The sequence below is a fragment of the Lithobates pipiens genome, unplaced genomic scaffold (assembly GCF_037356315.1).
Source record: "Lithobates pipiens isolate NorthernLeopardFrog02 unplaced genomic scaffold, aLitPip1_a1.2 Scaffold_19, whole genome shotgun sequence".
Lineage (NCBI taxonomy): Eukaryota > Metazoa > Chordata > Amphibia > Anura > Ranidae > Lithobates > Lithobates pipiens.
The window spans coordinates 283,930,909-283,953,746 of record NW_027507764.1 but is presented as its reverse complement, the minus strand read 5'-3'; the positions used below and the strand labels follow the sequence as shown (position 1 = coordinate 283,953,746).

The window sequence follows — 22,838 nt, the reverse complement described above, 5'->3', positions numbered from 1 at the left end:
ATGGCTGTGTCCAGCCTTAAGCCGTGTTTAGCAGCTTTTACCAGCATTAGACATTTTTACATTCCTAATGCTGGTCCTCAGCACGTGCTTGCCCTGATGTGTATTTGTGTTTAAAAAAGAAAAAAAAAGCTTGAAACTGCCTATGCCACTTACATGTCCTAAAAGCCTGTGTGTGCGTGGACTCATAGTTAACATGGAGGCATTTTTAAACTGTAAAAAAGTCCTGACGCTGCTAAAAGCAGCTGTATGCATGAGGCCTATGTGTTGACAGCATTTCAGGCCTGCTGGGAATTTTAGTGTTTATTGCAATAATATAAGTCTATGCCAGCCCCTCTGAGAGACTGACATGGCACACTGTATGTTTGTTTTTTAAAAAAGAGCAGCGTAAATGCCTAATTTGAGCTGTCTTCAGGCCGGTCACTTCGCTCGTGGCTGCTTTCCAGCTCCAATGAATGTCTTCTGTGGGAGGGGCTGTGACCTCAGCCAGGGAGGTCACGTGGCCACTTGTCTCCTCCACAGAAGGCATCCATCGGAGCTGGAAAGCAGCCGCGAGTCATGTGACCAGCCTGAAGACAGCTGAAATTCAGTATTTACACTGCTCCTTTTTTAAAAAAAAACAAACATAGTGTGCTATACCAGCCTCTAATAGCAAGGCTGGCAGTCACAAATTTAAGTTTTGCAATAATAGCACCAGAGGGGGTGGGGCCAGAGAGCAAGCAGGCAGCCTATCACGGAGGGAGACACTTTGACCACGGCGAATAAGGGTGGAGCAGCCCTGGTATGTTTTGTTGTTGTTCTTTTTAGGGAGGGTGCAGGTTACACGGCACAAGCACTGTGCTGTGTAATCTTCTTTAACCACTTCTTACAATTTGGCACTGTGCTGCTTTAACTAGTAATTGCACGGTCATGCAATGTTGTACTTTAAATTTGCCTTCTTTTTTCCCACAAATAGAGCTTTCTTTTGATGTCGTTTGCTTGCTTCTACGATTTTTATTTATATTGTCTGAAAATTGTGGAGAAAGTTACTACTTTTTATTGTTATACATTTTTCGCTCTATTACTCCCTGTCTCAATTATAGTCCTACATTTGGGCCAAAATGTATTCAGCCACGTGTCTTTGATTTAAAAAAAAAAAAAAAAAAAAAGCGATCAGCTTATATTTATTGGTTTGTGCAAAAGTTAGACAGACAAACTAGGGTACATTTTCTGGAATTTAGGCAGTCAAACTAAAAGCTGCACATCTAATTTCTTGAGGTGCTAAAATGGCAAGGCAATATAACCTCCCCCCCTCCCCAATTACCCCATTTTGGGAAGTAGACACCCCAAGGAAATTGCTAAGAGGCATGTTAATACAATTGATTGACACCTCAAATTTATTTGGGATTTTTAAGGCAATATAGAAAAAATTATATTGTATATAAAAATATAAATTTTATTACAAATATCAAAAAAAACTTTACAATAACAGAAATCCATAAAACAACAATGTTGTGCTGACATATGTATGGGTCCTTTCACACAGGGCGGATCAGTTCTGATCCGCCCCGTGGATATCCGTTTGCTCAGCGGGGATCACTCCGCCGATCCCCGCTGAGCAGGGAGATGACAGGTCCGTCTCTGCACACTGCGCAGGGACGGACCTGTCACAGCGCCGCTCTCCCCTATGGGAGATCGGATGACGACGGACCGCAGTGCCCGTTGTCATCCGATCCGCAGACGGATGGAAAAATAGCTTTTTCCTCCGTTACACTTTTTCGGAGCGGGTCGGATGTCAGCGGACATGTCACCGCTGACATCCGACGCTCCATAGAGCTCTATGGAGCTCCCGTTCAGGCCCGCCTGAAAAACTGACAGGCGGGCCTGAACGGGACGTCAGTGTGAAAGGGGCCTATATAGCATAAAATAATACCACATGCGTAAACTTTATGCAACAAAGCAAGCGGCTATTTTCCTACACGTTTTGAAAAGTATGTATTAATGGTTTCTTTTTCAGGGAAGCCAATATCTGTGAACACACAACAAGCAATAAATATTTCAAAAAATACACTTGTAAACATAACAATGCATTTACATCCCAATACTTGATAATACTCACATCAGGGGTTGACAAATTTGCTTGGAATCTAGGAGCCAGCTTAAAAAGTTAGGAGCCAGGTCCGTGACGGCGATCCGGACCTGTCCCTGGCCTGACATGGAGACGAGTGAGGGGGAAGATAGCAGCGCCGTCGCCGCCCCCCCGTCTCCAAGTCATTGCCCATAGCTCTTAGAGGGACATTTTTTTTTTTTTTTTCAAATGACAATTTTTTTTTCAATTGCATTTTAGTGTAAATATGAGATCCGAGGTCTCTCTGACCCCAGATCTCATATTTAAGAGGACCTGTCATGCTTTTTCTATTACAAGGGATTTTTACATTCCTTGTAATAAGAATAAAAGTGACACATTTTTTTTAAAAGAACAGTGGAAAAAAAAAAAGTTAAAATAAGCAGAAAAAATAATAATTTTTAAACGCGCCCTGTCCTGCCCGCATATAAAATCGGTGTTCGAACCACACATAGGAGGTAGCGCCGTGATCGGTAGAGTGAGAGCAATAATTCTAGCCCCAGACCTCCTCTGTAACTCAAAACGTGCGACCTGTAGAATTTTTTTAAACGTCGCCTATGGAGATTTTAAAGGGTAAAAGTTTGTCGCCATTCCATGAGCGGGTGCAATTTTTTGAAGCGTGACATGTTGGGTATCAATTTACTCGGCGTAACATTATCTTTCACAATATAAAAAATAATTGGGCTAACTTTACTGTTGTCTTATTTTTTTATTAACTAAATTATTTTTCCCAACAAAAGTGCGCTTGTAAGTCCACTGCACAAATACGGTGTGACAGACAGTATTGCAACAACCACCATTTTATTCTCTAGGGTGTTAGAATAAAAAATATATATAATGTTTAGGGGGTTCTAAATAAAGGGAAGAAGAGGCAGGTAATATAAAACAGTCATTAGCATTGCTGGTTTGTCATACCAACGGCGACCACAAGAGGGCGCCAGATTCCATAAGGAATCATAGGACCGCCGAAGGCCTCAAAGCCGCGGCCTAAATTTTCGGCCGCCGGCGTAACGGCCCGACGCGATCACGCTGGGGAGGGGTCTACAGAGACAGGATACCCCCAGCTGTGCTGCCCCAGGCGCGAGGTCGCTATTTCTAGTCGCCAATGCGACCTGGCGCCCGGGTTTTGTCGAGCCCTGACTCGCATGTTTATTTTTTATGCCATAAAAGGCATTTTTCTCTTGTTTTGGCGACCGTCCCAAAGACGGAAAAAACGGGCCAAAGGGGAGAAGGTTGAACCAATAAATGAAGATGGTAAGGGTCTGCTACTATGTCACCTCACTCAAAGCCCTGGAGTCAAACAGACTCGACAAAGGATGGGAATGGAAAACTCCTTTACATATGTGTCCAATGGCCCAGCAGATGGGGAAACATTACATTGTATGAGCCCCAATCTTGTCTGAGGAACCTAAGGCAAAAAGAACCAAGGAATATTTTAGTCTAACCCATATCATTGCATTTTTCATAAAAAGAGAGGTTCCTAAATCATAGCTTACCGCCGTATCAAGGTTCCAAATTCCTAGATCTATGTTTCCCTACCGATGTCATCAGATCTGGAGAATCCAAAGGACATGAGGAGAGTTCCCACCTAAATAGGACTTCTGGCGTCTGCCTTAAATAGCCCCTATTGAGTAGATTGGCGCCAAAAAATCTCCCAATAGGAATAGTGACTCCTCCCATGTATCCACCAGCTCTTTCTTATAGGAGGTTCTTTAACCCCCCTAGCAGTAATCCCGAGTCTGGCTCGGGTTAGAAATTTACTGATAGGAGCGGTAACCCCGAGCCAGACTCGGGATCGCATCGCTGGATGCAGGGGAGGACAGAGGCAGAGTTGCTTACCTTGTCCCCTGGATCCAGCGTTGTCCCCCACGCTGTGTGATCGAGCTGTCCTCCGCTCGATTCAGTGCCGAATGCCGCCGAGCTCCGTTCCCTACGGCGCACGGGAGCGGAGAGCGGCTGCAAATTCAAATAAGTAAAAAAGACACAAAACACGCACAGCACGGTAATCTTACAGATTACCGTGCTGTATTAAAAATGACACACCCCCTTTGTCCCTAGTGGTCTGTGCAGTGCCCTGCATGCACTTTTTATATTATAAATACTGTTTTTTTTATTTTTTTATTTTTTTTCTGCCTGGAATTTGGAGATTGCCCATAGCAACCAAAACATGTCCCTTTTTCAGTGTTTTAGGATTTGATTACATTATTGAATAATTTTTTATTATTCTTTATTATATTATAAACTTTATCATACCCGGGATGTCTGCTAGACTCTGGTTTAGGGCTGCAACTAACGATTATTTTCATAATCGATTAGTTGGCCGATTATTGTTTCGATTAATCGGTTAAAAACCTTAAAAAAAAAGGGGGGGGGGGGAAAGTAATTTTGCGGCGATTTGTATTTTTACATTTTTTTTTTTTTTTGGCCAATTTGTTGTTGGGCAGATTCAATAACACAAATTGCCGCAAAAACGTATTATTACATGCTTTTCTGCAGCTTCTCCATTGAAGTATATTGAACCAAAAAAACAAAATAGCACTGTTTTGTGTTAAAAAAATAAAAATAAAAAGTACTTGTCTTTTCCAAGCAGCTGAGAAAAATCATGGATATGAACGTGTCCCATAGGAAACAATGTAAATGAACTGTAGTGTTTCTGCAAATGGCACCAAAAACACATAGGCGTGACCCAGGCCTGAAATGTTTAGTAACATAATGGGGCTAAAAAAACTAAAAATTTGTACAAAAAGAGCAAATAATTACTACTGTAAGGGGTTCATTTTTAATATGAGACAGTGAAAGTAATATTTACAGTAGCAATTTGCTCTGTTTGTACTATAAAGGGCTAATTTTAGTTTATTTTTTATTTTTTTTAACCCCATTATGTTACTGGCCGATTAATCGATTAGTTGTTTCAGCCCTACTCTGGTTTGAAGAGATTTAAGAGTTATTCCTAAGAATTACAGGACTACAAAATAAAACGGCAAATTTCCATGCAAAATAATTGTACCGCTTCCAGCACCTAAAACTGGACTGAATCATACTACCAGGGAGGTTAAAGAGCTCCTCCTCATTATTAGAAATACTTTTTTTTTTTTTTTTGATTGAAGGTCTCACTTGGAGATTACTCCAAATACAAGATCCATTATTGGTCTAATAGCGGCGTTATTACCGTTTTTTTCCGCACTTCCGGTGCGTCATCTTCCACCGGAAATGACGTCATTTTCACCCGGAACCGGAAGTGGGGCTTTTTTGAACTTCCGGAAGTAGCAGCCTCTGCACACTAGGAAATGACTGTATACAACAGCAGATAGTTTCAACATACATTCTGAAGGGAACAAATGAACAGATGTCGGTGTCGTTCCCAACCAAGACGGCACCATCCATCTTTCCGGATTATATCCAACAGGGGAGGAATATAGGGTACTTTAGAACACATATGGTATAGCTGTTACAAGTTGAGAGATTTTTGGTGTAAGCTAACAGAAATATATCAGCGAGTGACAGGTACTAGGATAAAGATGGATATGATAGTACTATTCTCTCTCACACCTAAATCATTAACACAAAGATTTTGCACTGTATGACTACAGTTGTAATCATGGATCGCTAAATATATTGCAATCCACTTCAGGGGGCCTATCCCAATCAGCTTTTTGATGGGCATATGGAAATTAATCCACAAAAATGACCTATAAATTCAGATGAACACCAATTGAATTTGTCCCCTGTAATGTGTCACTAAAGGCAAGAACTAAAAACACAGACACAGAAATAGATTGGATGAACCCCTGATCGCCACACAAGGTGGCTGCCAGGAGTAGAGCCAGTGCCCACGTAAGTGGCTGAAAAACAGGAAGGGGAAAGAGAAGAGGGTAAAATATAACCCCAACAACCCCCCCTCCTAGTAAGGCCACACACGTGGGCTTACCTGTGCCTGGAGTGCGGTGACTGCAGATCCTGTCAAAGAATGAGTCCACTTATAAACCTGTATTGAACACATCAAATACTGTTCCCATAAAAAAATCTATACAAAATACAAGTATATATTGTTGTTTTTTAAATTTAGAAAAGGAGAAAAAAAAAATCATATTGTAAATCCTAGGAGAGGAGCCCAATTATCCACCAGCCAACTTAATATTCAGTTTTTCCTGAAACATAGCCCTCTAAAAATGGCCTAAAACTCTGTTTCATTAAGCCCTGGATAGATTGTAGCTTCCAAGAGTTCAATCCAGCGCATTTCGCGTTGCAAGAGTATTTTGTTCCAATCCCCCCCTCTAATTGGTATATGTACCCGATCTACAACAGTAAAATTTACAACAGGCATCCTATGCGCATGAACCTCTGCAACATGCCTCCCTAAGGGGAGGTAGAGGTTGCAGATCCTCATGGCGGACAGATGTTTGTTTATACGTTGACCAAATTCTTGTTTGGTCTTCCCAATATAGAAAGCCCCCCCGCACTCACATTGGAACAGGTAAACAACGCCTTTGGTTTTACAATTGGCAAAATGCTTTAACCAGAACCTCTCACCATTGGTTAACTTGAAAGTTGTCCGTTGCTTTATGTATTCACAAAAGGAGCAAGACCCACATGGGTAGGTTCCCCAAGTTTTGCATGGATCTAGGCGTTGGTTACCCTTATACTCACTTTGTACCAATGAGTCTTCAAGAGAGCCAGCTTTACGAAAAGTAATTTGAGGTCTTGGGGTGACAACAGTCAATAGTACTGGATCCTCTGTCAATACTGACCAATATTTTGTGAGAATTCTTATTTTTTTTTTCATGTTCATTTGAAAACCGTAGTATTAATCTAGTTGTATTCTCAACCTTACTAGATTTCTTTTTTCCAAATAGTAAAATTTGTCTATCTTGATTTTTGACACGGTTGAAAGCCTTTTTCAGGCAGGTTTTTGTATACCCTCGTAATAGTAGTCTCCTACTGAGTTCACCCGCCTCTTCTTGAAAGGCTTCATTGGTTGTGCAGTTGCGTTTTTATTCGCAACATTTGACTATATGGAATAGATTTTTATTTTTTTTTTATTTTTTTATTTATTTTTTATTTTTTTTTAAAAGACTCCAGATGGAAACTGCCGGCATGCAAAAGCATATTGCTGGCTGTTTCCTTCCTGAATAATCTTGTAGTGAGTCTCCCTGCTGCATTTTTCATGATGGTAATGTCCAGAAAATCAATTTGAGTCCGATTGTAGAACATTGTAAAGAAAAGGTTTAAATTATTTTGATTCATCATCACCAAGCATGTTTTCAACATTTCTTTGGGGCCATTCCAGACCAAAAAATACATCGTCTATATAATGTTGCCATAGTACAATGTTTTTTTTTTTTTTCCCCACTCCCCCAGGTACAAGTTGGCGTATGAGGGCGCACAACATGTGCCCATAGCCACCCCTTATACCTGGAGGTAGTGGGATCCTTTAAACAAAATTATGCCTCAGTATGAAGTCAAGTATTAATAAAATTGTTGAATTTCCATTAAACAGTCGACCTTTGTTGCAAGACACGTTGTATTGCCTTTATTCCTAAATCATGGGGAATGCTATTATAGAGTGATTCGACGTCTATAGTTACCAATAGTGCTGTATCTGGAATTATCAAATCCTCCAAAATTTGCAATAAGTGAATGGTGTCTTGGGTATATTATGCTAATTCTAAGACATGTGGTCTAAGATGATCGTCTATGACCTGGCTGACGGCCTCTGAGATGTATCCATTCCCCGAGATGATGGGTCTAACCGGGGGATTCTGGATGTTTTTATGTACTTTAGGTAATGCGTACATTGTAGGTTTTCTTGGATATTTAGTGCGTATAAAATCCCACATCTCCACGGTAATGGCTTCATCAACCAGGTCATAGAATTTTTGATTATATTTGTCTAAACAATGCGCTGAAATTATACAGCACTGACAGTGACGGCTGAACTAGCAGTGGATGCGTTCCTTCTGGTCGTACCTCTGCTTTGTGCATTGTAGTGATGTCCAGTTCATGAACGAATCGTTCTTTTGAATCGATTCTTTTGAATCGATTCTTTTCAGTGAACTGATTCGTTTGAAATAGTTCACTCTGCACTCAGTACACAGCAGAGCTGGCAGTGGTAATATGATCCTAGAGTGAGAGCTCGGCCCCTCCCTGCAACCAATCAGCTGACTCCAAGCACAGTGACACTCAGGAACTGGATACAAACTTAAAACAAGAGCCAGGAGTACACAGTACACCCAGTTAAAGAATCATACAAGTTACAGAGTTAAAGAATCGAACAGTACACTGAGTTAAAGAATCATATCCGTTTTTAGAACACAATACACTGAGAAAACCACGAGTCACCACCAGTAGTTATAACACATTTCCCTATGATCCAATTGATTATAACTCTGATTATACTGATCAAAAAGGAAGGAAAGTGTTAAATTCTCAATGGATGACAATTTTTAAAAGCCTGTACAGTGCATTCATTAACCATGAATTATATTTATAGAATTATTGCAGTCACTCTAGCGTTTGTGGTGACACCTAACGTGTGAAGCTATCATCGTTTATGTACATGTGCATGCCCTACGCACATTTATTCACATGCAGTATCAGGGTTGGTGGGGATGGTTTTAGTTTTTATTTTATTAATTTTTTTTTTTTTCACTTAACAAGCCCCTATGTGATAGTTTGTTGAAGTGACAGGTTCTCTTTATTGCATATGGGGTCTGGTATATGATTATGAGTATAGGATTGTGCTCAGTAACCTGGGTAGCAGGTGTTCTGTCAGATCAAGCAATCTATAGGAGCAGCTAATATTGCGACTTTCGGTGATGCACAAACAGTTGTGTAAACGAAAAGCATGTTTTTGTGTGTATTTTCTGCATTCTGATGGGCCAACTTCACAGGTAAGATTGCTAGCCATCAGATTTGTCCGTAGTCTTTACAGTGCATAATGAGGCTCATTTTACACTTGTGTGACCTATCATGCAACTAAGGACTACAAAGTCGCATGACAAGTCATACCCCAAGATTTGCAATGATTACTATTCATATCTGTGGGTCTTCCAGTCACAGCGACTTCAAAGTAGTTACTGCACTACTTTGGTCCGATTTTGATGCGACTTGAGGCAGAGACCTCAAGATTACATAAGTATTCATTCAAGTCACATCAAAATCGCATCAAAGTCACGGTAAAAATCGCATGACTTTCAAGTCGCACGAGTGTGAAAGGAGCTTAAAGATTGGATTTCACTACCGTGGATACTTCGCCTGCACGCGGAAGTAAAATACAATCCTTTTTCCTGTGCATACACTGTAAAGAAAACGGAAAAATCTGATGTCTAGCAATGTTAACTGTGTAGTTGGCCCATCACATGCACAAAAATCAGCTTTTCATTTTCACAGCTTTGTGTCACCAAAATTGATGACGCGGCTCATCTGACAAATTGTGGTCTGACAGAATAATTGGATTGTGATTGTAGCAAGGAACTAAATGCAAGTAAACCTCCCCAGGACCTACCAACCTTCTGAGAAGAATCATTCTTTTCATTCTAATCATTTAAGAAGGTTGTCAGAGCTTCGGTTCACTTGCTTGTCAGTAGACTCAGCAAGTGAACCGAAGAATCGGTTCATTTCACTGAGTAGTTCGAAATGAACCGATTCAAAGATCCGGACTTCCCATCACTAGTGCATTGGGCTATGGCTAGAAGGGAGGCTAAAAACACCTTCAAATAAGGGCACTAGAAAGACTCTTACAGCCACAAGGAAGCCTAGAACCATCTCAAAAAAGATGGCTCCCTCCCCTGAGAGTGATTTTGGCTGGTCAGTGAGCCATCAGGGATGTTAGGTGTTGCAGCTGCTCTGAACGGTGCAGCCACTCTATATTTTACTAAGAGGTGTGTGTGTGTGTGTGTGTGTGTGTGTGTTTTTTCTCTCCCCCCCCCCCCCCCCCCCCCATTACTCAGGACCCTCAAACTGAGGAACAGGGTGCAATAGATGAATTTCTCCCAGGGGCTGGTGGGCGCCTCTTCTGAAGAGCCTAATATGGAAGGATCAGGTTCACAAGAAAGGTTGTTGGTACAATCTCTCACTGAATTGGTCCACTCCACATTTTTGCTTCCAGTAGTGGGGTCAGTCGATGAGCCCACTTCTGGTTTGGGTTTGTTAAAGCCTCCCCAAACTATTCATGGTTTTTCCTATCCATTCACTACTAAAAAAGCTTCTGTATTCTGATTGGGAGCACTCAGAGATAGAGTGTGTTCCTCTTTTCCTCCCCAAAAATTTTCAACACTTTATCCTATGGAGGAAGAGTTTAATAAGAAATGGGGGGGGGGGGGGGGGGATTCCAGCAATTGACGCAGCTATATTTACGGTGAACAAAAACTTGACTTGTCCAGTAGACAATGCTGAAGCATCCAACAGATAAAAAGTTGGAATTCCTATTTAAAAACAATATTTCGCTGGAGCTACAGTGGTTCAGCCTGTGCCAGCTGCAATCGGGGTATCTCAGTCCTTAAAGGACCAGTTTAACAACTTGCTGCCCACCATATAGCATATTGACATTGGTAAAGTTATTTCAGTATCCTGACTGGGCGTCATATGACGTCCTCCGGATATTAAGCCACTCTGCGCCCCAGGGGGCATCGCGGCAATTGCTGTTGTGGTGTGGTAGTCTGACACCCCGCAACACTGATCTTGGTAAAGAGTCTGACGTAGACTCTTTACCACATGATCAGCCATGTCCAATCATGGCTGATCAGTGTAAATGGGAAGAGCCGGTGATCCTCACTCACGTCTGTCAGATGCGAGTAGAGGAGAGTCAAACGGTGGTTCTGTGCTGATTATCAGCGCAATCCTGCCCAGGACCACCAGGATGGCCATCCACACTGGACCACCAGGTATGCCCCCCTTAGACCCCCAGGGAAATGCACATCTGTGCCCATGTACACATCACCTAGATCTAGAGAAATGTAGCGGTTTTATCTTGATAGTTTTGAGTGATTGTTCTCAGTGACTCCATATGACGTTTTGGATCTTGGTCCTTTGTTACACATCCTGCCTGACTCTGCTTTCTGACTGACAACAATGGACCAGTTGTTTCCGTTGGATAAGATTTGGTAACATTTGCTTAAAGCCTAGATTGCTCTAAGGAACCAGAGTGGGAAGAGATTATATTGATTTCCTTACTGCACCAAGTGCAACTCTCCAGCACACCTGGAATCTTCCGTTGTCACAAGGTTTTGTTGCAGACAGATCACAACACAAAGACAAGTGCTGCACAGGCTCCACTGATCCTGAGTCTCCTGCCTAACTTTGCATTACATCTCTGCAACACCTACTGGGCACATTTTGAGTGAAAAGGAACTTTGCTGTTCCTCGAGAGGATCAGACTTGAGCTCAGGCGATTATGGATCTTCCAATCTTTCTCTAGCTTTTCTCAGGCCTTGCCACCAACTTTGTTCTGGGCCTAGGTGACTAGCCTAAGGGATTAGTCTCCGATTCTATCTTAAATCATATTCCTATCGACTTAGAAGAGGTATATGACATGGGGCTTGACTAACCCCACAGAATAGAAAGATGAACAGCCTGCGGCCTCCATAGTGGTTACACTGCCCCACAGGTTAGTCTAATGTCAATCATGGACCCAAACACCACGAGGCGTATTACTGGGCAAGTTTACCCTCAACTTGTCTGCTGAGAACCAAATAGCCTTGGCTACTGAAGTGCACTCTAACGCAGGCCATACCATAATTCTTAATTTCCATTGCGGTTTCCATGTTTTTGCAAATTCTATTGCATCATCCGCTGGCAGACTGGCACTTCTGGCTGGTCTGATGAAGATTGCTTGGTTAACTGGCTCTGCCGTAAGTTAGGCTTTACAGAGGGTATCTTTCCTCCTCTATCATGAAGACACATCTGGCCAATCTGTTGAATACTCTTTGGCCTGCTGTCTTTTTTTTTTTTTTTTTTTTGAGGCAGTAGGTACCTGTTTTATTGGCTTAGTACCTGAGCCTTAGCGACTAGACATCACTCAAGTGAAACTGACTGGGTGGAACACATCTGCCGTTTTTTTTTTTTTTTTTTTTTTTTTATTGCCGACTGATATGCAACTTGGCATAGCATCTTGGCGGGCGCGTCGGCTCACCACACTCCCCATTCCGTTTAGGATGGTCCTTATGCTTTCTTTTAGCCTGCCCCTTCTGGCAGCACTTTGAATGTATAGCAGTTTTAGAGCCAAACAGAACCTGTCACTGTTGGAAGAACAAGTTGCCACTTTCCTTTGGAGACTGGTGCTGGTACTTAAGGCTGAAGAGTTTTACAATCCATACTGCCCATGCGCTGCTTTTTTGTATATGAAGGCATACCTACCTTACCCTCACCTTATTGATTGTGGCTGGTCTCTGGGTAAGGGTTATGGCTCAAGATATGAGCTGCAGGTTTGTGGTCATAATAAAATACCTGGCAGTACTGGTTAGGACATAGTCTTAATATAATATGAGTGGCCATCCACACACCCAATTGCAGACATTGAAGCAGCAAAATGGATCTATATGCTGTGAGCAAGGGTTAAACCCTTTGACTGACAGAAGCAATTTAGAGATCGTAGTGTACTAAAACTACCTAAAGCGTTGTTACCTAAGCAGAACATAGATTATGCTTTTTATTTTTTTTTTTATTTTTTTACGCTTGCATTTCGACATAACAAATGGGTTAATGCATAGAAATCATTAACCACATTGCACCTAAACGCAGACCCTACAACACACATCAATAACACAATGCATAGCAGAGACATCCATACTGAAGCATCATTTTGTCTTTATAAGCAGTCCAATGAAGGGTTAATATACTTGGCAGGATCACCTACACTAGGCAAATGCCCTGTAAAGGTTAAAAACAGCAACTCCAAGCATTAGAATGTTGCTACAGTGATCCAAAAACTGCGAAGCCAGGCATTGCTGAGTTAAAGCGGGAGTCTGCCGGGACTCCGCGTTTATTTTTATTTTTTTTAAAAGCCAGCAGCTACAAATACTGCAGCTGCTGACTTTTAAAATAGTGACATATACCTGTCCAGCGCGCCCGCCATGTCGGCACCCGAAGCCGATCTCTCGATCGTCTCTCGGGTGCTGCCGCCGCCATCATGGGTATGTGAATCAGGAAGTGGCGCCTTTCAGCTTCATTTCCTGGTTCCCTACTGCGCATGCGCGAGTCGCGCTGTGCAATAAGGATGGACCCGCTGCCTCTGGGATCTGTGTGTTTCCCAGCAGGCAGCGGGGGACTTTCGGAAAGGGGCGTAATCTACGCCCCCTTTCCGCAGAGAGCTATCTCGGAAGTGGGTGCAGATACCTGTACTGTACAGGTACCTGCACCCCCCCTCCCCCCTGAAAGGTGCCAATTGTGGCGCCGGAGGGGGCGAGGGTTTCCGATGAGCGGAAGGTCCACTTTAGGGTGGACCTCCGCTTTAATGGAAAGACTCAACTTTGCAGCACATTAGTAGTCCTATAGGCAAACGAAACTGTGAAGCAAATGAAACAGACAGAACTATACACAGCAGTTTAACCTACTTTTGGCAGCTTGTATATTAACCACTTAACGGCCGCCGCATGCCATTGTACGTCATCACAATGGTATGTACAGGCACAAGCACGTACATGTACGTGCTTGCCTTCCAGCGGGTGGGGGATCCAATCGGACCCCCTCCGCTGGATGCGGCGGTCCGGTTTGCTTCAGGAGGGATCCGGGATGAGGGGATGGCTGTTGGTTTCTGGCCATCCCCTCTCAATTGCTCCTGGCGAATGAGAAGCTTCTCCCACTGTGTATTGTATACACAGGCAGGGAGGAAGTGATGTCATTCTCCTCGGGCGGTCTTATTGACAGGACTACGAGGAGAAGACACAGTAAGTCTGCACCAAACACTACACTGACACTACTAACACACAGGCACACACCCCCCCCCCCCCCCTCCCCCCAGTCAGTGTCACTGATTGCAGTGATCATTTATTTACTGATCACTGCATTCAGTGTCAGTTGTAAACGTAAAAAGTGTCAGGCAGTTAGTGTTAGGTCCAGGGTAGCCCCCTACCACCCCCCAATAAAGATTTAACCCTCTGATTCTCCTTAGAGTTAACCCTTTCACCCCCTCTTGGCAGTGTCGCTAAGCAATCATTTTTCTGATTGCTGCATTAGAGTCGCTAGGTAGCTAGTTATTTTTTTAGGTTCACCGCCAGGTTTTTTATAGCGCTAGGTACCCCCATATACTAACCAATAATGGTTTTAACCCCCTGATTGCCCCTAGTTAACCCTTTCACCAGTGATGCACCATATAAGTGTTACGGGTGACTCTGGTTGGTTAGTTTTGCTTTTTCTAGCATCAGGGCACCCACCATTTATTACCCAATAAAGGTTTAACCCCCTGATCACCCAGCGGGTGATATCAATTAGGTTTTAGGGTCTGCGTCGCCCCAGGCAGCGCTAGGTAGTGCCAGTACCGCTAACACCCACGCGCAAGCATACACCTCCCGTAGTGGTATAGAATATGAACAGATCAATATCTGATCAGATCTATACTAGCGTCCCCAGCAGTTTAGGGTTCCAAAAAAACGCATTGTTAGCGGGATCAGCCCAGATACCTGCTAGCACCTGCGTTTTGCCCCTCCACTCAGCCCACCCAAGTGCAGTATCGATCGATCACTGTCACTTACAAAACACTAAACGCATAACTACAGCGATCGCAGAGTCAGGCCTGATCCCTGCGATCACAAGTTGGTTTTTGGGGTCTAGTACGTGGCTAGGCTCCCAAAGTCCCCCACATGTGTTATCCCCATACTCGGGAGAAGCAGCAGAATTTATTTTGGGGTGCAATTTGACTTGTGCCCATAGCATGTGTGAGCAATATATCATTTAGTGACAACTTTGTGCAAAAAAAAAAATTGTAATATTCCTGCAACTTGTGGCAAAATATAAAATATTTCATGGACTCAACATGCCTCAGTAAATAGCTTGGGGTGTCTACTTTCCAAAATGGGGTCATTTGGGGGAGGATTTGTGTTATTTTAGCATTTTATGGCCTTTGAAACTGTGATGGGTAGTGAGGAGTGAAATCAAAAATTTGCACCCTTAGAAACCCTGAAGGCAGTGATTGGTTTTCAGGGTGCCGTATGCGGCTAGACTCCCAAAAAGTCCCACATATGTGTTATCCCCGTACTCAGGAGAAGCAGCAGAATATATTTTGGGGTGCAATTCCACATATAACTATGGCATGTGTGAGAAATCTATAATTTAGTGACAACTTTTAGTAAACTTTTTTTTTTTTTTTTTTTATATTTATTTATTTGTCATTATTCAATCACTTGGGACAAAAAAATAAAATATTCAATGTGCTCAACATGCCTCTCAGAAATTTCCTTGGTGTCTACTTCACAAAATGGGGTCATTTGGGGCGGGGGGGGGGGGGTGGTGGTTTGTACTGCCCTGCCATTTTAGCACCTCAAGAAATGAGATTGGCAGTCATAAATTAAAAGCTGTGTAAATTCCAGAAAATGTACTCTAGTTTGTAGACGCTATAACTTTTGCGCAAACCAAAAAATATACACTTATTGACATTTTTTTGATTAAAGACATGTGGCTTAATACAATATCATAACATATAACAAAAAGTAGAAAATATCCTTTTTTTTTTTTCTTCTCGAAATTTTCGGTCTTTTTCCATTTATATCGCAAAAAATAAAAATCGCAGAGGCAATCAAATACCACCAAAAAGCTCTATTTGTGGGAATAAAAGGATGCAATTTTAGTTTGGGTACAACATTGCATGACTGCGCAATTACCAGTTAAAGCAGTGCAGTGCGAAATTGTAAAAAGACCTCTGGTCCTTAGGCTATTAATTGGTCCAAGGCTGAAGTGGTTAACAGCATAAAGATTCAGACACACCATGAGCCCATGGAAAGATTTACCTGTTCTGTGCAACACCCTTGCTTGACTGGCTCTAAAGGGGATGAGAGAGGCTCCATACCAGTCCATTCCCAGGCAGCCGCCTGGAGCTCCCGGCCACTGCTACAGTGGGCCAGAAGTTACCCCAATATCATCTCCCTGCTGATTGAAAGCCGCATCCAGCCACACGAAAGGGCAGCCCCGACCTCAAAAAAATAAATAAATAAATAAATAAAAAAAAAACTTCCAGCATCTTTTCTAAGGGAAACCAACATATCCAAAGCCAAACTAAGGCCGCGGGGACTGTTCGCTCAACTTTGTCCGTCAAACAGTTTCAGCGGACAGTCCGCTCAAAATTAGCATGGACGGACTTGCCCACACACGACGAACGAACAGTCCGCTGAAACCGTGCGCGATGACGTGAACAGCACGTACGACGGGACTAGAAAACGACGTCCTATACACTGCAATGCAACCTTCGGCGTGTAAATTCTTTCTGAGCATGCGCGAGACTTAGTTTGACAAACAAGCCTACACACGGGCGGACTGTCCGCTCAAACCAAGTTTCAGCGGACAGTTTTTCGGAATTTCCGAAAAACTTTGTTCGTCAGACTGTCCGCTGAAAGCCCACACACAAGCGGACTGTCCGCCGAAACACTGTTCAGCGGACAAAGTTGAGCGAACAGTCCCCGCGTGTGTACGCGGCCTAACAGTGTGTGTGTGTGTGTGTGTGTGTCCACAACTCACCAGGGAGGAGAGACTGGATCCATCTCAACCACAAGATGTAACTGTTTTGCCTGCACCCAGAGACCAGAGTATCCCAGCATCTGGACCTGGGGGGGTTCTCCCTCATATGGGAGCTTTACAAGCGAACAGAGGGGCTTTGTCACAGGAAAGAGGCTGTACCTGTATGGCTGGCCAGATGAATCCGGCAGGTGAGAGTAAAAATGTTAGGAATCTTCTCTTGTGATCACTCAAAACTCCAGATGTATTGAGAAGCAGACAATTTATTTCTGATGTGGCCCACAACAGAGGCATGCTTGCAGGACAGAAGCTGAAGAAAAATGTCTAACAAAAAGAATGTGTCTCCCCTCCTGTCCTCATACCCTACAAGAATATCACCTCTATGCTTCTATTGGCTGAGGGAACATAAATAACGTTGTCATGGTATGCGCTGGTACTTTATTTTGATTGTATTTTAATACAATAATGTGCTCAGAAGTAAGTTTTTAAAAAGTCAGCAATATTGTTTTTCTAATAGTCACACAAGAAACATTTAAAACTTTTCTAACAAAAAATCTTCATTGATTCAGTTATAACCAGTTAAGCGTTTGAGGGGGAAAAAAAAGAGAATACCACCTAGGGGGAGGCGACTTATTTAAATATAGTATAACCAGTAAAAAGATCACCAACAACAACTTGAAAACTGCCTCAAATCAATAGAGGACTGGATGACCACCAACTCCCTCCAGCTGAACCAATCAAAGACAGAGCTTCTTATCTTGCACCCAAATCATAAGCCCGCAACCAAAACCTCCTGGTCTCCACCAACCGTCTTTGGGCAGACTATCTCCCCAAAGACCAAAGCGAAGAGTCTCGGGGTTATTTTAGACGCACAAATGTCAATGGATGCGCAAATAGGATCTGTAGTCAGTCGATCTCACCATCTACTGCGCATGCTTCGCAGACTCATCCCTTTTATCCCAAAGAATGACAAAGCAGTGGTAGTTGGAACAATCATTAATTCAGGACTGGACTACGCAAACTCGCTTTACATAGGATTACCACAATATCAACTTGCGCGATTACAACTGATCCAAAACACGGCGGCAAGGCTGATAACAGGAAAAAAACCCTGGGAATCCATTTCTCCTTCACTGAGGAGCTTACATTGGCTAACCGTAAAAAATCGGATCACGTTCAAGACCCTTTGCCTCACCCACAAATGCGTGCATAGAGAATCTCCGCAATACCTAATGGAGAAAATAAATCATTACACACCAAACCGCAGTCTTCGATCAGCCAACAAAAACCTCCTCCTCGTGCCCAAAGCCCGTTATAAATCCAAGGGTGATCGGAGATTCGCTGTCCAAGGGCCTCTGCTATGGAATGCTCTACCAATCAACATCCGCCTGGAAGAAAATCACCTGGCTTTTAGGAAAAAACTCAAGACCTTCCTCTTTTAGCAGATGATCAAAGCTCGCCACAGCGCCTAGAGGCGATTCAGTTCGCATTGTGCGCTATATAAGTATTTCATTCATTCAACCAGTCCTGATTGGGCGGGAGGCTGGGCCTATCCAATTAGTTTATGATGTCATGCTTTGTGTCAGGAATATGCATTTCCTGGAGAAAATGCGTGGGAATGCTGAATAGCATCAAAACTGCCCCCATCATTCCACTGTTATGCTGATGATACACAGCTTTATGTAAATGCAACAGCTGAAACCCCATCATCACAGTCCTCTATCAGTACTCTCCACCTGTCTGGAATTTTCTTCAATTAAACAGTTCCAAAACTGAAGTTGTTTTGCTTGGCACTCCTCACCAGACCAAATCAGCATCTATAACCAGCATTACTTTTTCTAGCTCTAACATTCCTCTCTCAACAGTTAAAAATCTTGGTGTAGAAAACTGATTTTCAACTCACTTTTGAAACCCATATAAATCATTTATGTAAGACTTATTCTTTCTACCATCTTCGTAACGTTTCTAAACTCCATTTTATTCTATCTTTTTCTGATGCTGAAAAACTGGTTCATGCCTTTGTCGCCTCCAGACTGTATTACTGTAACACACTTCTCATTGGGATTCCTGGAAAGAGTCTGCAGAGGTTTCAGTACATCCAAAACTCTGCAGCAAGGATCCTGTTGAGAGTGCGGAAACATGAGCACATTACCCCCATTCTCCATTGGCTTCCTGTTTCCGCCCGGATTGAGTATGAGGTTTCCCTTCTTACACATCAATGTATTTATGGACCTGCCCCCCCCCCCCATATCTTAAAGAACTTAAGTCACAAAACGCAACACGTTCCCTCCGCTCCACTCACTCAAACCACCTTCATACACACAGAACTAGATTAAGGACAATGGGAGACGGGGCTTCTTGTGCAGCTGCCCCGCGCCTGTGGAATGCCCTACCTGACATCCTTGGGGCTCCTCAATCTACTGAATGTTAGTTTTTAAAAAAGGCCTTAAGACATTTTTTTTTTTTTAGATCCTTTTATTGTATAATTGTTCATTTCTAAGTGGTTGTAAACCCTTAGAAACCACTTTGACCTACAGGTAAGCCTAGATTAAGGCTTACCTGTAGGTCCAAAAATAACTCCTAAACCTATACGGTTTAGGAGATATTTGCCCGAAGACAGGCACAGCTGTCTATGGCGCATGTGCCGTAGACAGCGGCGCGCAGGCGCACTGAGCGCGGCATTTCCAACAATGGAGCTGCCGCGCGTGTCGGCTCGCATGCGCGGGAGTGATGTCATCGCGGCTCCGCCGAATGACAGCGGCGGAGCTGCGAGACCCCACCAAAAAGATGGATGCGCCGGACCACAGGGGACAGTGGTGACATAGCTGGCTCCTGTGTCAGGTAAGTGACACATAATGGGCTACTATGCGATGCATAGTAGTCCATTATGCTTTGCCTTTGCAGGGAATGAAAGAGGAAGTAAACCCATTAGGGTTTACTTCCTCTTTAACTTTGTAGCACTTTGAGATCTCTTTTGATGTAAAGTACGTTAAAATCTCTCATCATATTCCTCTATTATAAATCAGTACATGGTGTGTCTGTGCTCTCCCCTGGGCTCTGTAATCTGAGATGCTCCAGCCCCCTCCCCCACTGCCCATCACTGTGTAAAAGAAGCTTTGGTAACCATGGAAACAAACAACAAAAGCCTGAAAAGAGCACTAAACTTAAACAGCTTTTTCTTAAAAACTGTAAAAGATATCAAACTGAAAAGATATAGCCAGATAGCTGAACAATTTGTGAACATTTTAAAGTTTGTTTGGCATCTGTAGGTGAAAGTATGACGAATCTGAAACTTTTGGCAGCAGAAGATTTTACGGCTTTTAAGCATGCTCTCATTGACTTCAATGTTAAGTGTTTAAAAAGCTTAATATTTTAAAAAGTATAAATAGTAGAAACAATTTTGAAGTCCCATCAGCTGAAAGAGTTGAACATTTTAAAAGTTGAATGGCTTTAATAGCTGAAAGTATGCAGAAGTTGCGCAGAGCCAAAAAACTTGCATAATGACAATAACGGGACTGCTAAAGCAGTTGTACTAATATGATGATCCCACTAATTGATTCACCACTATTAAATATTTGGAGACTGTCACGTTCAATGCTTCTAAATATGCCCCTAATTGTTTTTATGTACTTTTTTTTTTGATTTGTGTATTTCTTCTTTTCTAGCACTGAAATGCCACTGTGAGCACTGTTCAAAAGATAATCAGACTTGTGTTACTAATGGAATGTGCTTGGCATCGGTGATATTACAAGATGGTAAAGAAACGCACAACAGCATGTGTATTAATGAAGTGGACCTTATTCCACGGGACAGACCATTCATGTGTGCGCCCTCTTCAAATAATGGCATTTACACTATCCCTTTCTGCTGTGATGAGGATTTTTGCAACAAGAAAATTCGGCCTTCAGTTGGTAAATGTATTTTCCTTCTCCTTCTTCTTCTTTTTTTTTTTTTTTTTTTTTTTTTTTTTTTTTTTTAGCTCGACACATTGAGCACAATAAAATTAATATTCCTCTGTAAACTAGTTTGTAAAAATTCCTACCCCAGCACTTGCACTTTACATCATAAAATTATGCTGACTCCTACTGTCTTGGTGCTGCTTTATTGAACTAAACTGTTTTCAAAGTTAACAGAGCAAACTGTAACCACTTTAGCCCCGTAAGGATTTACCCCTTTCCTGACCAGAGCACTTTTTGCGTTTGGGCACTGCGTCACTTTAACGGACAATTGTATGGTCGTGCCTCCAAAAAAAAAAAAAAAATGTACTTTATTTGTGGGGGGGAATCTTTCTTTGTCTTATATTCACCGATCGACACAGCTCCTCTCTGTAACTAGCCTGCTATTAGGAGAAACAAGGCAAAATTGTTACACAATAGGCAAAACTTTAATCCCACCCCAGGGGGGTGTGGCCCGTGCTATCAACCCTTCCCACTGCTCCTAGCAGATTCAGTTTTTATTTTGCCTAGCAAGGAGAATGACCTAGGAATCCCTGCGGGCCTCTCTGTCCATGTTTTTACGGCAGGTTTGCTGCTTTTTGTGCAAGATGACAGATCCTGAGATCTTCTATCAACTGCTGGCTGGGTCAAAGGCTGGTTAATGATATCCTTGTAGTCTCCCCAGTCCGGGCCATGGAGCGTGAGCAGGCTGCAGCTACAGCTCAGCAGGCCACGACATACCTCATGCTCCAGAGGTGGTCGGTGAGCTTCAATGCTCCGGGGTATACATATGACTGGGCTACTGATGTCTGGATCACAGTATACCAAGGCCAACAGCTACCCTGTAGCTGCGCAGGTGTAGGTCTGTAATGGAATGTCTCCCAGCTCTTCAGGACTGGTAAGTACGGCTCTCCCTGCTTCAGTGGGGGGAGCAGCTGGGCATTCCCTGGGGGGTCGATTTGGGGGCCACCTCACCTCCTTAACTTCTCTCCCAAGTCCCTATCACTCCTCACTCCCCCCTCTGAGGGGGGTGTCTTCATGTGCTACGGGCGGTGTGCGTGTGTGTGGGTCGCTGTTCCTCACCTGTGGGGGCCCTGTGCTGCTGCCGTTAAGTCCAGGTCTGGGGGTCCCAAAAAGCAGTTTTTGTGGAGGTTGTCTTTCTGCCAGCAGGCAGCGTGTGTGTGTGTGTGTGTGTGTGTGTGTTTTGATCTGTTCACTTCATGGTGTCGTTTCGGCAGCCATCTTGGATTTGGGAAAGCTATGGACTCCCCTGGTGAGCTTCAGCAACCATTTTCCTTAGGATTCCTATTGATTACATTGGCGGCCATTTTGTGAAAGCCTGAATGCTTTCTTCACCGCTGTCCTCTTGGGACAGCATGACATGTGCTTTCTCTTGTTACTTCCTATATCCACTGTGTGTGTGGGACTTTGGATGGCTCTGTGCTGAATGCTGAAGCTGTTCTGCAGATCGTTGCAGCGCTGTTGGAGCTGTTGCTGTTGACTTATTTTTATTTATTTTTTTCTCCTCTCTGCAACTGGGAACCTCCTAGGGACTACAGGCAATTTATTTTATTTTTTATATCACTTTTATTCCTATTAGAATGAATGTATGGCGGGTCCACCTTTTTATTGAAAAATCCTGGGTCAAAAAGACCACAGATCTCTCATTAACCTTTTTAAAAGGAGAAGAAGAAATTTATTTTGACTTGTTACCAGTAAAGAAAAAGGCTGAGAGGCGGAAGTGACATCAGGTCTCGTTTTGGTCCTCCTAGTGTCGAGTGGGAGCCATCTTGCCCTCGCTTGATTTACTGCCATTGCTCCAGCAGACCAGATAGTTTCTGCCTTTAACGATCTCTCCGGGAAATGACCGTAAAGCGAACCCCTCGTAAAGCATGTGATTTTACGGCGAATGCGCTACTGAGAGCCCTTTTATTTTGATCAATGCCCACAGAACAAAAGAACCTGCTATGGTAGAACTAGTGTGTACTCCATAAGACACACCGATTGGGGCTTGGCCCTCTGCCTGCTCTCTTGTCACTGGCTCTGATTTGACAGCCGTTGGCTCCAGCTGCTGTATCTGAGCCAACACTTAGGTAAGTGGGGCAGGGAGGCTGCAAGTGGTATTGGTGCATCCCAAATTTTTA

General features: G+C 43.1%; 1 protein-coding gene across 5 annotated transcripts in view; it reads left to right on the top strand.

Annotated features, from left to right (window-relative positions):
- The window catches only part of TGFBR1 (transforming growth factor beta receptor 1), a 458,152-nt gene that overhangs the window by 3,624 nt on the left and 431,690 nt on the right, over nucleotides 1–22,838 (top strand). For 3 of the 5 annotated variants that reach the window (XM_077491979.1, XM_077491982.1, XM_077491980.1), the window contains exon 2: nucleotides 20,425–20,670. The exons of the other annotated variants lie outside the window; for them this stretch is intronic. In XM_077491979.1, coding sequence (XP_077348105.1) covers nucleotides 20,425–20,670 — 246 coding nt within the window. The remainder of the gene's footprint in view (nucleotides 1–20,424; nucleotides 20,671–22,838) is intronic. 5 annotated transcript variants of the gene reach the window in all.